At 36.9% G+C, this 11,607-nt stretch overlaps 2 protein-coding genes across 2 annotated transcripts; one reads left to right on the top strand and one right to left on the bottom strand.

Moving 5' to 3' along the window:
* The first annotated feature begins 5,208 nt into the window (after positions 1-5,208).
* On the top strand, positions 5,209-9,430 carry LOC116116379 (protein PLASTID REDOX INSENSITIVE 2, chloroplastic-like). The gene is made up of 3 exons (XM_031402464.1): positions 5,209-5,436; positions 5,518-5,616; positions 9,033-9,430. The coding sequence occupies exons 1-3, from the start codon at positions 5,209-5,211 to the stop codon at positions 9,231-9,233; spliced, it is 528 nt and encodes a 175-aa protein (XP_031258324.1). The 3' UTR covers positions 9,234-9,430.
* A 32-nt stretch (positions 9,431-9,462) lies between these two features.
* LOC116116380 lies at positions 9,463-11,279 on the bottom strand. Its single transcript, XM_031402465.1, has 3 exons — positions 10,649-11,279; positions 10,409-10,554; positions 9,463-9,988 (listed from the first exon to the last, which is right to left on the bottom strand). The coding sequence occupies exons 1-3, from the start codon at positions 10,902-10,904 to the stop codon at positions 9,878-9,880; spliced, it is 513 nt and encodes a 170-aa protein (XP_031258325.1). The 5' UTR covers positions 10,905-11,279; the 3' UTR covers positions 9,463-9,877.
* Positions 11,280-11,607: the final 328 nt, after the last annotated feature.

The following is an 11,607-nucleotide window of genomic DNA, read 5'->3' as shown; positions in this document are numbered from 1 at the left end:
AGGTTTGGGAAGGAAAAGGTAGAAGGGGTGTGGTGGTGGCCAGCGACGATAGGTGGCAATGTCTCACCAACAAACCAAAACAAACACAAACAATCTACTCCAAAATCAAACTCCAACAACAACAACCCTCCAAACTACACACAAACCATCGACAAACTCCTCTAAATACTACAAGCAAACAACTCCTACAATCACCAAACAAACAAACAACACTTAAAACAACACAGTAGTGGTGAGGGTCCAAGGTGGAAGTTAAAGTGGTTGCAGGTGAGCGAAAACCAACCCAAACACACTACTGCCAGAGAGAGGGGAAAGATAAGAAGAGAAGAAAGGAAAGGGAAGGGAAGAGAAGAGAGAAAAAGGAGAAGATGAGAGGCCATGGTGAAGAAAGAGTGTAGAGAGATGGAGAGAAAGAGCCACAATGAAGGAAAAAAGAGTGCACAGAATCAGAATAGGTAATTTTGACATTTTTACCCTTTAACTGTTAAAAGGAACGATATTAGTTTAAGGGTAGGAATCTAGAATAAATTAAACTTGACAACTTGGAATTTCGCTAAACCTCAAGTGGGAACATATTGCTTCTTTTTTTTTTTTTTTTTTTTTTCGGGTATAGGGTAATTGTATAAAAAAGAAAGAATGAAAACAATGAAGCAGGGAAAAGAAAATCCCCTGCCACAAATTCTTGGATAGGCCCAAGAAAAAAGTCAAAAACTATACATATGAAGTCAGAATATTCACAAAAATGTAACCATAAACCAAATCAGCTCAGGCTGAGACAAAACAAAGAGCCCAAGGGACCCAAACAACGAAAGCAAAACAAATTAAGTAGCCCACTATATAAACTGAAAGCATAGGCTAAAGTATGGCTGTCAATTTCTCTAGGAGCAAACATCCCCATAAACCACCATAACTGTAAACTTCATATTCTGATACTGCAGATATGCCAGCCTGAAACCACAATCTGAAATATCATCCATCCCAATAGGATAATCTAGAACAGCATTACGTATACTCCATAAATGCTTATGACACCAAACAAGATGCATTCTATACATAGGCCAGAATATGCACAATCTCAGCTTGTTCTCCCACAGATTCATCTCCTGGTAACAGTTATTAAAAGCACCAAGCTTACTCAAAAACCAGCCTGAGGTCAAAAAATCATAATTACAAAGTTTAGGCCTGTCATAGAAACTGTGTTTATCCAAATAAGTTAATGATAGTTTGTTATAAAGGATGAGCATGAGCAAAAAAACCCAGCACATTAAGTTGATAATGCAGCTTTTTCCATATTAACTTATAATTCCAGTAGTCTCGGCCTCCACTCTACCAACACCAACTAAAGCCAAGTAATCGTATTTCAATTTGCCTTCTAGAACAAACTCCCTTTAGTAAACAACAACTTCTCCACGTAAAAGTTCTGTTAGACCACCAAATCTCAATAATTTTTAAGCCCTATTGCTGCTCCCAAATTACCACAGCAAGAGCTCCCAAATTTGATGGATTGTACCCCTTGTCAGTCCAAAACCACTTACAAACCATGCTGCAAAACCAAACAAGATAGGTAGAGATAAAAGATAAGTAAAATGGAAAAAACCAACAGTGACTTGCTGTTTGATTTTGCATCACAGCAAGGGAGAAGCAAAACCAGAATCTTATTGCCATATTCTTGACGTAGAGGTTTCTTCCCAGGCAAGTCCAGGGTCCCTCAAAGGAATACCCCAATCTTCCACTACTTGCCGAGTCCATTCATTTTGTTTAAAGGGAAGAGTGATGATTCTGAGTCTCACCGCATCAAAGATTAGCTATTTAATAGTATCTCTGCTTCTCTTTTGACCTTTAAGGATCCTAAGGTTCCTTTCCTCCAGATGAAATACACCACTGCACCAAGTAGAAGTCTACTTATAACAGCCCCAACAGTTTTACCATTAAAATTGCTAGCACACCATGAAATAATATTCTCCCATCCTGTAAAATTAACTTGAAAATTACCTTTTTTCTGGACAGAACTCCAGATTTCATTAGTAAAGGGAGAGTCAAAAAATAAATGATCATGAGAATCAGGGGGACCTTCACATAGAGCACAAGTCAATTGCTCATACTGAGACCAGCGGCTCATCCTATGATGAGTTAACAACTTATGCTTTATAGCCAACCAAGTAATGAAAGAATGTCTTGGAATGCATGTAGCAGTCCAAATGAGGTCACACCAAGGCACCCTAGGATAATCCAGGGGAAGATCTTTCCGAGCTTGCCAAGGAGAAAACTTCATTTTCCTACCGTCCAAAGTTTTCCAAAGAGTAATGTCTTCCATATTAGAAAGAGGGAAGGGCGGTACCTGATTAGTAATAAAAGAATAATTTCCCTGAAAGTATTCAGGCCATGACCACTGCCCAGATTCTAAAACATCACTAACCCTTGCCTCTCGACTTATGCCCGAACGAACATTCTTTAGGGCACTTGAGAAGCCAAAGGACCAAGAAGGTGCCAATTGTCATGCTAGAAATAGGTAGAACAACCATCCCCAATATTAACCACCATGTGACTTCTAACTTTCTCTCTTATCTCGAGCAACTTTTGCCAACACCAACTGGCGTCTGCAGGTATATGGACAACCCAAAAACTATGACCTTGAAGATGATAGGTATGAATCGATCTTACCCATAGAGAGTCTTTCCCAAAAACAATCTTCCAAATGTGATAAATCATTAAAAACAGATTCCAATCTTTATGAGAGCGAATACCTAAACCCCCATTCTCTTTAGGACTGCATATGTCCTTCCAGGCCACCTTTACTTTGCCTCGAACCATGTCACTCCCAACCCAAAGGAAAGATCTCATTCATTTCTCCATAGCTTTAAGGACTGAAGAAGGAAGCATGAAGATAGAAGCCCAATAAACCTGTAAAGATGAAAGGACTGAGACCACTAATTGGAGCCTACCTGTATAGGATAAACACCGATTTTTCCAAGAGGACAATCTACTGTCCAGCCTATTAATCAATGGGAGGCAATCTCTATGGCTAAGGTGAGTGGTGACAAGGGGAACCCCCAAATAACGAACAGGAAGTTGACCCTCTTCAAAACCCATAATATTCTTGATAAGGATCTTGTGGTTATGACTGATTTTACAAAAGAAAGATGAACTTTTGAAAAAATGAGGGGAGAGACCCGACAAGTTGGTAAACTCCATGAGAGCATCCTGAAGCACCTGAACCGAGTGAGTGTCCCCATGACAAAATAGGAATAAGTCATTCGCAAAGCAAAGATGACTAATCCGAAGAGCCTCGCATCTAAAATGATATTGAAAATTCTCATTCTCCTATATTTTCCGTCGAAGAATCAAAGATAACACCTGCATTACAAGGGTGAACAAATAAGGGGATAAGGGATCACCTTGCCTTAGACCTCTCTTGCCCTAGAAGAAGCCATGTAATTCTCCATTGATGGCCACTGAGAAGGAAGTAGTTGTCACACATTCCTTGATCCATTTTATCATTTGGGAAGGGAAACCAAAAAATCGCAAGTCTATAGCAAAAAGTTCCAATCAACACTATCATATGCCTTTTGGATGTCAACCTTAAAAGCACATCGTGCAACTCCAAAATTTATGTGGTCGTTACGGAAAAGCTCCTGTGCAAGTAATATATTATCACTAATCTGTCTCCCCGGAATAAAATCGGACTAAGTATCATCGACAAGATCTCCAAGGCATCCCATGATTCGATTCACAATGATCTTGGAAATACATTTATAGATAACATTACAGCAGGAAATAGGTCTATTGTCTCCAACCTTTAACGGAACTTCTTTCTTCGGCATAAGAGCAATGAAAGTTGCATTAACCTCTCTTAACATTTTTCCGGAATTAAAAAAATCCATAATTGCTTTTGAAAAATCCTCCCCAATGATGGCCCACACAGCCTTAAAGAATTTAGCAGAAAATCCATCTAGCCCCCAGGCCTTGTCATTTCTAATAGAAAAGAAGTAGTCCTAACATCCTCTCTATTGATCAGCTTCACAATATTATTGCAATGAAAGTCTGAGACCTGTCTAGAAAAGAGACTTCCCATGTTAACCAAAGGATGGACTTGGACTGAGAGGTACCAAGAAGTTTCTCATAAAAGGAGGAGAAAGCTTCTCCTAACTCACGCCCCTCTGCCATGACACCAGAGTCCAGTTAAATACGATCAATCCTTCTTCTATTTTGATTAGAACGGAGGGATTTATGGAAAAACGCAGTGTTCTAATCCCCAACACTCAACCAAGAAGCCTTCGCTTTCTGCTTAAGGAAACACTCTTCATCGAGGAGGGCCTCCCTGTAAGCCGCTGAGAATATTATTTCCTGCTCTTTTAACTCTTTATTAAAAGGATCCCTGTCCAAAGCAAGTTGCAGATTCTCTACCTCCTTTCTCAGTGCTTCCACTTTTTGAGATAAGTTCCCCTGTTTTCTATTCAGAGCCCTAAACATCGGCTTGAGCTTCTTGAATTTGGTAACCAATTTAAACATAGGAACCCCTGGCTCATCATTACTCCAAATCTCCTAGACCAAAGGAAGGAATTCATCTTTGTGTGCAAGATAGTTGAAGAATGTAAATGGCTTTGGTTTAGCTAACATTTGCTTGGGGAATGTAGTGACCAAAGGACTATGATCACTTATGCCATGAGGCCAGAAAAAAAACATTTGCCAGGGGAATTTGTTTGCTTCTTTTATAAGATTAAAACCGAATAAACCAAAATGATTGAAGAGTTGGAAATTTGGTTTAAAATTCTATTGAAGTTTAAATTTTGGAGTGGCCCAACTATCAACAAAGACTCTTGGATGTATTACTCAAGAAGTTTTAAGTTTAATTCACTTAGATTGCTAATATGGGTGGTCACTGTAGGGATTTATCATTTACCCAACTGTCAACCTCAGAGTTTCAGAAGATTAGTTGAAGTGCATGCAAACTAGTCCGGACACACCCGATCACCCAAAAAAAAAAATTAGAGTTAATATATTGGTTTTTTTTAAATAAAATATATGACTATATTATAAAGTTGTGGTAAATGATACAATCATAATAATTAAATTAAAATATTTATGCACTTACCAATGCATCCAGAAACATTTCATGTATGATTTTATTCACTATTAAGTTATTAACAAATATAAATTAATTATATAGAGAGTATAGACTCTGTTTATGATGTTACCCAAACTCAGACAATGGCCCTCAACAACATCTTTAACACTCCACCACTCACAATTACTCCCGCCAAAACACCATTCATCACCACTCTTATCCTACGCACCCCCTGCATTAGCCTACACCCTCCTCCATATCCAATCCTTTCTTCCTCTTCTTCACCCAACCCCACCTTCACTAACCCTCCTAGAGCCTCCCCTCCCCAGAAATACACTTATCCTGACCCAATCCCTGAATTTGCTGAAGCTGTAAGTACTTGTTTATATGTTTGTATTTCCCATCTGTATTTATGTATCTCAAGTTTTATTTTTGTCTACTTTTATTTAAAGGAGACTCGCAAGTTTCGGGCTGAGCTTTTAAAGAAGCTGTCTAAGGAAAGGGAGACATTCGGAAATGATCTTGATACTGTCATAGATGTCTGTGCTGAGGTAATTCTTATTCTTTCTTTTTTTAAATCTGCAAATGTTGTTATTCTGATTGAAATGAGTTAAGGGAATTTTGATTTTTGGGAATTGTTTGCAAGATTAAATATGATGAATTGTCTTTCATTACTTAGTGTTGAGTGGTTGATGATTATGTGTGTGATGACTTGTTTTTGAAGTTTACAGTTTGTGCATAGAATTTTTTGTTGTAAAATTTAATACTTGGATTTTTTATGGAGTAGAAAAGGCATTGTATATGTTGTTAATTGGTAATTGGCCCGCTTAAATGGTCTTAGAAAGGTGAGTAAAACTTGAACATCAACTACTTGACGAAATGTATGTGAGAAAATAAGTCTTCAGCTTGATGTCATAGATATATATAACAGATCCAAGTCACTCTTGGACAGCTTTAACTCTATGGATTTGTTGGAAGTCCTTTAGGAGGCCAAACAAATGCTTTTCTGCTACACATCGTACATTGGGAAACCTTGCCAGCGATATTGGTGAAGGGAATAAACTGGTCGAGTATAAGGGTGGTCACTTCTATAGCATATGTGCAGTTTGTACTCTAAATGTAAGAGCTCTAAGCCATCTTTTAAAAGCTGTAACTTTGTATGCATCCTGCCCTTCTTTTAAAGTTGAGGCTTTTAAGTGAACGTTTTAGTTCTAAAACCACAAGAAGTTAAGAATTGAGTAATTATTTGGGGCTGAATATTCTAGAAGGGAGAATGTATCATTTTTTTTATTATTATTTTTATGTACTGTTTGCAGAGGACTCTGGTTTATTTCTTCTTAAATTCTTCTCCACAAAAACTTTGCTTAAAACTTGTGAAACTAACAAAAAGTATGGCCATGTGTATATGATAGATGCCTTCCAATACTCAATCAAACCACAACAATAACAGTAACAACACTCAGACTCAACCCAGAAAAATATCAACAAACAATAGCCAAAACCAGAAAATAACAGTCAAATCTATTTATATTCTAGCAAACCAAATATACAGAAGAATTAAACTTAGCAATCACTACCCAACAGCACAATCAAAAGGGAAAGCAAACTTAAACAAAAGAAATAAAAAATAATGCTGGTTTTCGAGGGCCAACTCCCCCCAAATAGTGCTGGACTTCGACCAGCAACCTTCCACTCTCCTCTTTTCTCTTTTCTGAAGCATTCTGAAGCACCTCCCAAATTCTCTGTGTCTCCTTTTTACCCCATTCAGACTCTCTCCATAACAAAATTCCCCAGTTAGGCACACTCTTATTGTCACTTGTCCCACATAATTCTTCCTTAACATTCGAAAGCCTAGGAACCGTTTTGGCCAACTACTAATAATCCTCTACTACCCATTCCTACGCTTCCTACTATAGACCAACACATCAGGTGCTACATCAGTATACTTAACTTCATAGATAGACATGCATACATTGCAATGATATAGAACTATTTTTGAAATGACATAAATGATCTAATACTAAATTAAAATGCATATTGAGAAATACCAGAAAATTGTTTTTACAATAATGTGCAGTGGGAGAGCATGCATTTAATTTGTTCTTGTCCTTAATTTTTATTACCCTAAATGATTATTATTATTATTATTTTCAAAGAAAGAAAGAAAAAGAAAAAAGCTCTACTGAAAGACCTAGAATATTTTAATTTTTCCAGATTTGGTTAATGTTTGTCCATCAAGATTATTTGGATGTTGCATGGGTATTAGAGAGTCCTTTACTCATCAAATATCTTCCACAAATGATCTGTCTAAGAATATGGAAAGTCTTTCTCACTAATGATGGCAAAAATTTGACATTGATAGAAATGAATTGAGATGTCTAGACACATCTCACGTTTCAGCATACTTAGTCGACCATCACCTGCGGTTTATATCTTATGATATTTAGAAGAAAAAAAAAAAAAAAACATTAACTCAAAGTAGTGATGTTGCCCTTATTCATTGGTATACAGAAAATCAAATAAAGCCCTGGATCATCATTATGGCCAATATGAAAAGAACACTAGGCATTTGTGGTGGATCTGAGTCCCTAAACCAAGGGTTTGGGTGATGTGATTCATTATGTTGTATGATTTAATTCTTCTTGTGTTACAGTATATGTTGCCGGTACGATATGTGATGCTTAGCATTGATGGTTTGGACGTGTGGATTATTTTCCTGTGCCTGACTCTGACATGAGTATGCCAAGAGCAAATTAATATCCCCAAATTATTGATGCAACTGCTTGTTAGTCAAACTAGGTGGGCGTTGGTTGCTTGCCAATATATGTCCCATAACTGGTTGAATAATGTCTGATTTGAACTTTTCTTTTTACAATAAATGAACCAGAAAAGAAAATTATATAAATTATTCATTGGGCATTTGATATAACCTTCCATTTATGTTTCTGCATTAAATTATATATAACGAATGTACAGAAAGGAGTGAGTTCTCTGCTGGGGTATATTCCACCTTGCTTACGAACTTAGAATATGAATTGTATCATCAGGCTGGACTGAAACATGGAAAGCATGGCACTGAAAACCTAGGCATTGCTGCTATCTGGTTGCTTTCCTTGAGAGAGTTGTGGCGTCTCCATCACTGTTGTTTGTTTGATTTACGTTCAATGAGTTTCCATTTCTGTTATCACATGGTTTGGGAAAATGATGTTCGAATAAAGATTCTGTCGAAATAATCATAATTTGATAGTTGGTGATAATATATGCTAATACAAATTCTAAAATATAACCATTGTCAATCCAATGTCTTTAAGTATGAGAATAATTTGTTTATGAAAGTAGAAAAGAAGATCAAGTTCAAATGGACAGTTGCTTTAATCGCTCGAATATGGGTGAGAAATTAGTAAATTTTGTATTTTATCTGTATTTTCATTTACAGAATATGCTTGCCTTTCTGAGACTAATGAAGGATGTTGGTCATCATCACTGTTAAACTCTTGCTCATACATATTTAGAATCACATTATAGAGTGCTGGTCATCTTCAGCAACAAACCTTAATCTAGATTTCTAGCTCAAGCGTCTTTTTTATATCCTATCTTCCTGATATTAGTTGATTTCCATGGTACGTTTTTGTTTTTCCTGAAGAATAAGACCTTATTCATTTTCATCTCTAGGGAAGCCTGGCTTTTGCTTGACTTGAAAGCAGTTCAATGATTGACCCACTAAAGAAATATCTGACCTGACAACAAGAGATCACTGTTTTCCAGACACCTTCCATCAAATTATTCTAACTTTTTGTGCATGTCTGTCCCAATGCTGACAACATCTTCATTATGTTATGTGTATGTGATTCCTTATCTGAAAAGCAGAAGATTCTATTTTCTTTCTTGTTTTTTAAAAAAAAAAAAAAACTATATTTGAATATTTGAAATTTCAATGATGATAACTAGTTTGTGGTGTTGAAATCAGATATTTAGTAATTTCCTGCACCAGGAGTATGGAGGACCCGGAACATTACTGGTGGAGCCTTTCACGGACATGTTGATTGCTCTAAAGGAGAGGAAATTACCTGGAGCTCCCTTGGCTGCACGGACAGCCCTGTTATGGGCTCAAAACTATGTTGATAAGGATTGGGAGATTTGGAATTCAATTTCAAACCCACAAATATGATCGTACATTCATATACATTTCATTAATTTGTTCCTTTTGTTGTCTAGTTATATATCAGAAATCCTAGTCTGGCATCAACAACTTACAAGAAATTGGGGACAGCAATTACATTAGCAAGATCTAATTTCATCACAACATATTACTTTGTAATATTCATGCATTGCTCTTATTGAAGCTATACAGATGTCTTATTACTCGAAAAATTTGTNGATTTGGAATTCAATTTCAAACCCACAAATATGATCGTACATTCATATACATTTCATTAATTTGTTCCTTTTGTTGTCTAGTTATATATCAGAAATCCTAGTCTGGCATCAACAACTTACAAGAAATTGGGGACAGCAATTACATTAGCAAGATCTAATTTCATCACAACATATTACTTTGTAATATTCATGCATTGCTCTTATTGAAGCTATACAGATGTCTTATTACTCGAAAAATTTGTTTGAATCTGGGGTTTTCTGTGGCAAGGATTTAGAAACTTTCGGCCCCCACCTCCATGGTTTTAATGAATTTATATTTCATTGTTTGAGGAAGTTCATGTATGAAGAGCGTCTGCAAATGAAAATAGGCAGTTCATTAGACTTTTGAAAGACCACTGTGCATGTCACAATTTGAAACTTGAAATAAGCATTCATCTAGCTTCCAGCCTCAGAGATGCTTTGTAACGATGGCCGCCATGATTTTGATCTCATTGCAGCTGGGTTCACTGATGCTGTCCTTGGGCGGTGCCTTTCCTGTTTCAGCGCCTGAATATTGAAAATGGTTTATAGCATTAGTATTGATGGCTGAGAATGCATAAATTTAAAGAATCTATGAAACTTTTGTATAACTGATCAACTTTTATTGTTTAGTTTCTGGTCTATTATGCATATGATACGATCACGATCAAATCCTCTGCTTCAAATCTTTGATTAATCTTTTTTTTTTTCGTTGGTTCTAATGGTGGTCAAGCTATATCTAAATTTGTGTTGCAGGAAATTATTCACCTGTAACCCGTTGCTTTTCTAGAGGGATATACTTAAAAACTGAAGAACAGGAATCATTCTCAGTGTGTACTTTCTTCCTTGTTAAATGGATCGTGAGTCGTTTCTAAGAAAAGAAGAATAGGAATTGAGCAAGTAATAACTTATCATGTTAGTTGAGAAGAGAAGAGAAGAGAAAGATACCTGGGTACTGTTATCCATGTGGGATTTGGGTTCTGTTTCAGAACCTGAACTCTGCTTGTCCTGAGGTATCTGCAAGTTCTCAACTGATTCCTGCTGGTGCTTCTTTGTCTTTGCATACTTCTTGGCCTTCAAGACCTTCATAACCTCTACAAACCCAAAAGAAAAGCACAATCAATTAGAAGTCATATTCTTGAAAGCAAAGAACAGAGAAGATGATGATATTTGAACATGAATAAAAACCTTGAGAAGTGATAAGTCGATAGGCATGACCAAGAGAAAGAGTATCAGTAGGCCTAAGAAGCTTAACCCTGGTAAAACGGACGGACTTTTGATCTTCTTCAGGTAGAGGAGGCAATGGTATTATCAAAGAAACATAGTGACCCGGGTTCATTCTCATAACCTCACTAACTGTGACTGGCCAATACAGCCTCTCTATTTTCCCACTTGGATGCTGTATAACCAAGGCAGCAGCATCAATAGCTTGACAGTTTCCCATCTTCTCAAATCTGTTATCTTTCTGTTTGTATGTATGTATGCAAAATTAGAAGAAGAAGATTGAAAGATAAGAAGGAAGAAGAGAAGGAAAGGGAAGGAGGGAGGGAGGGAGGTGAAGTAAGCAGAAGTCTCTATCTATACAGCAACACCAACACCAACACCATCCCACCCTACCACCCTTCAAATTATAGTAATAATCCCGTCTCTCTTACTTTACTTCTCAACTAACTATTATGCCACGTTGGCTCCCTCTCTCTCTCTTAAACTCGTTTCAATTTCACTTTCACTAATTAAATAACAATAATAAGAAAATATGTCCGCAGCGGCACCGGACCATGGAAGCAGGCAAGAGCAGCACGTGGAGAGATGAGAAGAGATGGGAGGATTGGACAGGCGTGGTCGGCATTGACGACGGAGTCAAGATTTGGAATGGAAACAAGGCCCCGGATAACTGTTGCTACTGATTTTTTATTTTTGTATAAATTAAATAAAAAATATTACATCAGCTCCCAAGCATGCGTGCCTATCACCTTATCCTTCTGATTTCTATCACGATGAAATCAAAGAACTAAAAGTTGTATCCACCGAAACTTTATCTTGAAGTTATCTATATATAGTATTCATGTCCGTAAGTCCCAAACAAAAAATTATTGGTATCAAGCTATTGTAATTGATGTTTCTCTGTATTGGGAATCAAAATTATT

The sequence above is a fragment of the Pistacia vera genome, unplaced genomic scaffold (genome assembly GCF_008641045.1).
Source record: "Pistacia vera cultivar Batoury unplaced genomic scaffold, PisVer_v2 Contig77, whole genome shotgun sequence".
Taxonomy (NCBI): Eukaryota; Viridiplantae; Streptophyta; class Magnoliopsida; order Sapindales; family Anacardiaceae; genus Pistacia; species Pistacia vera.
Note: the sequence above shows the minus strand (reverse complement) of the source record. Positions and strands in the feature narration are given on the sequence as shown.

Excerpts from the sequence above, each read along its gene's own strand:
- LOC116116380 (XM_031402465.1), bottom strand. The coding sequence starts at position 10,904 with ATGGGAAACTGTCAAGCTATTGATGCTGCTGCCTTGGTTATACAGCAT. Across the intron at positions 10,555-10,648 it reads TCGACTTATCACTTCTCAAG|AGGTTATGAAGGTCTTGAAG; the intron begins GTTTTTATTCAT and ends TTGGGTTTGTAG. Across the intron at positions 9,989-10,408 it reads ACATGGATAACAGTACCCAG|GCGCTGAAACAGGAAAGGCA; the intron begins GTATCTTTCTCT and ends TTCAATATTCAG.
- LOC116116379 (XM_031402464.1), top strand. The coding sequence starts at position 5,209 with ATGGCCCTCAACAACATCTTTAACACTCCACCACTCACAATTACTCCC. Across the intron at positions 5,437-5,517 it reads TCCCTGAATTTGCTGAAGCT|GAGACTCGCAAGTTTCGGGC; the intron begins GTAAGTACTTGT and ends TTTTATTTAAAG. Across the intron at positions 5,617-9,032 it reads TCATAGATGTCTGTGCTGAG|ATATTTAGTAATTTCCTGCA; the intron begins GTAATTCTTATT and ends TGTTGAAATCAG.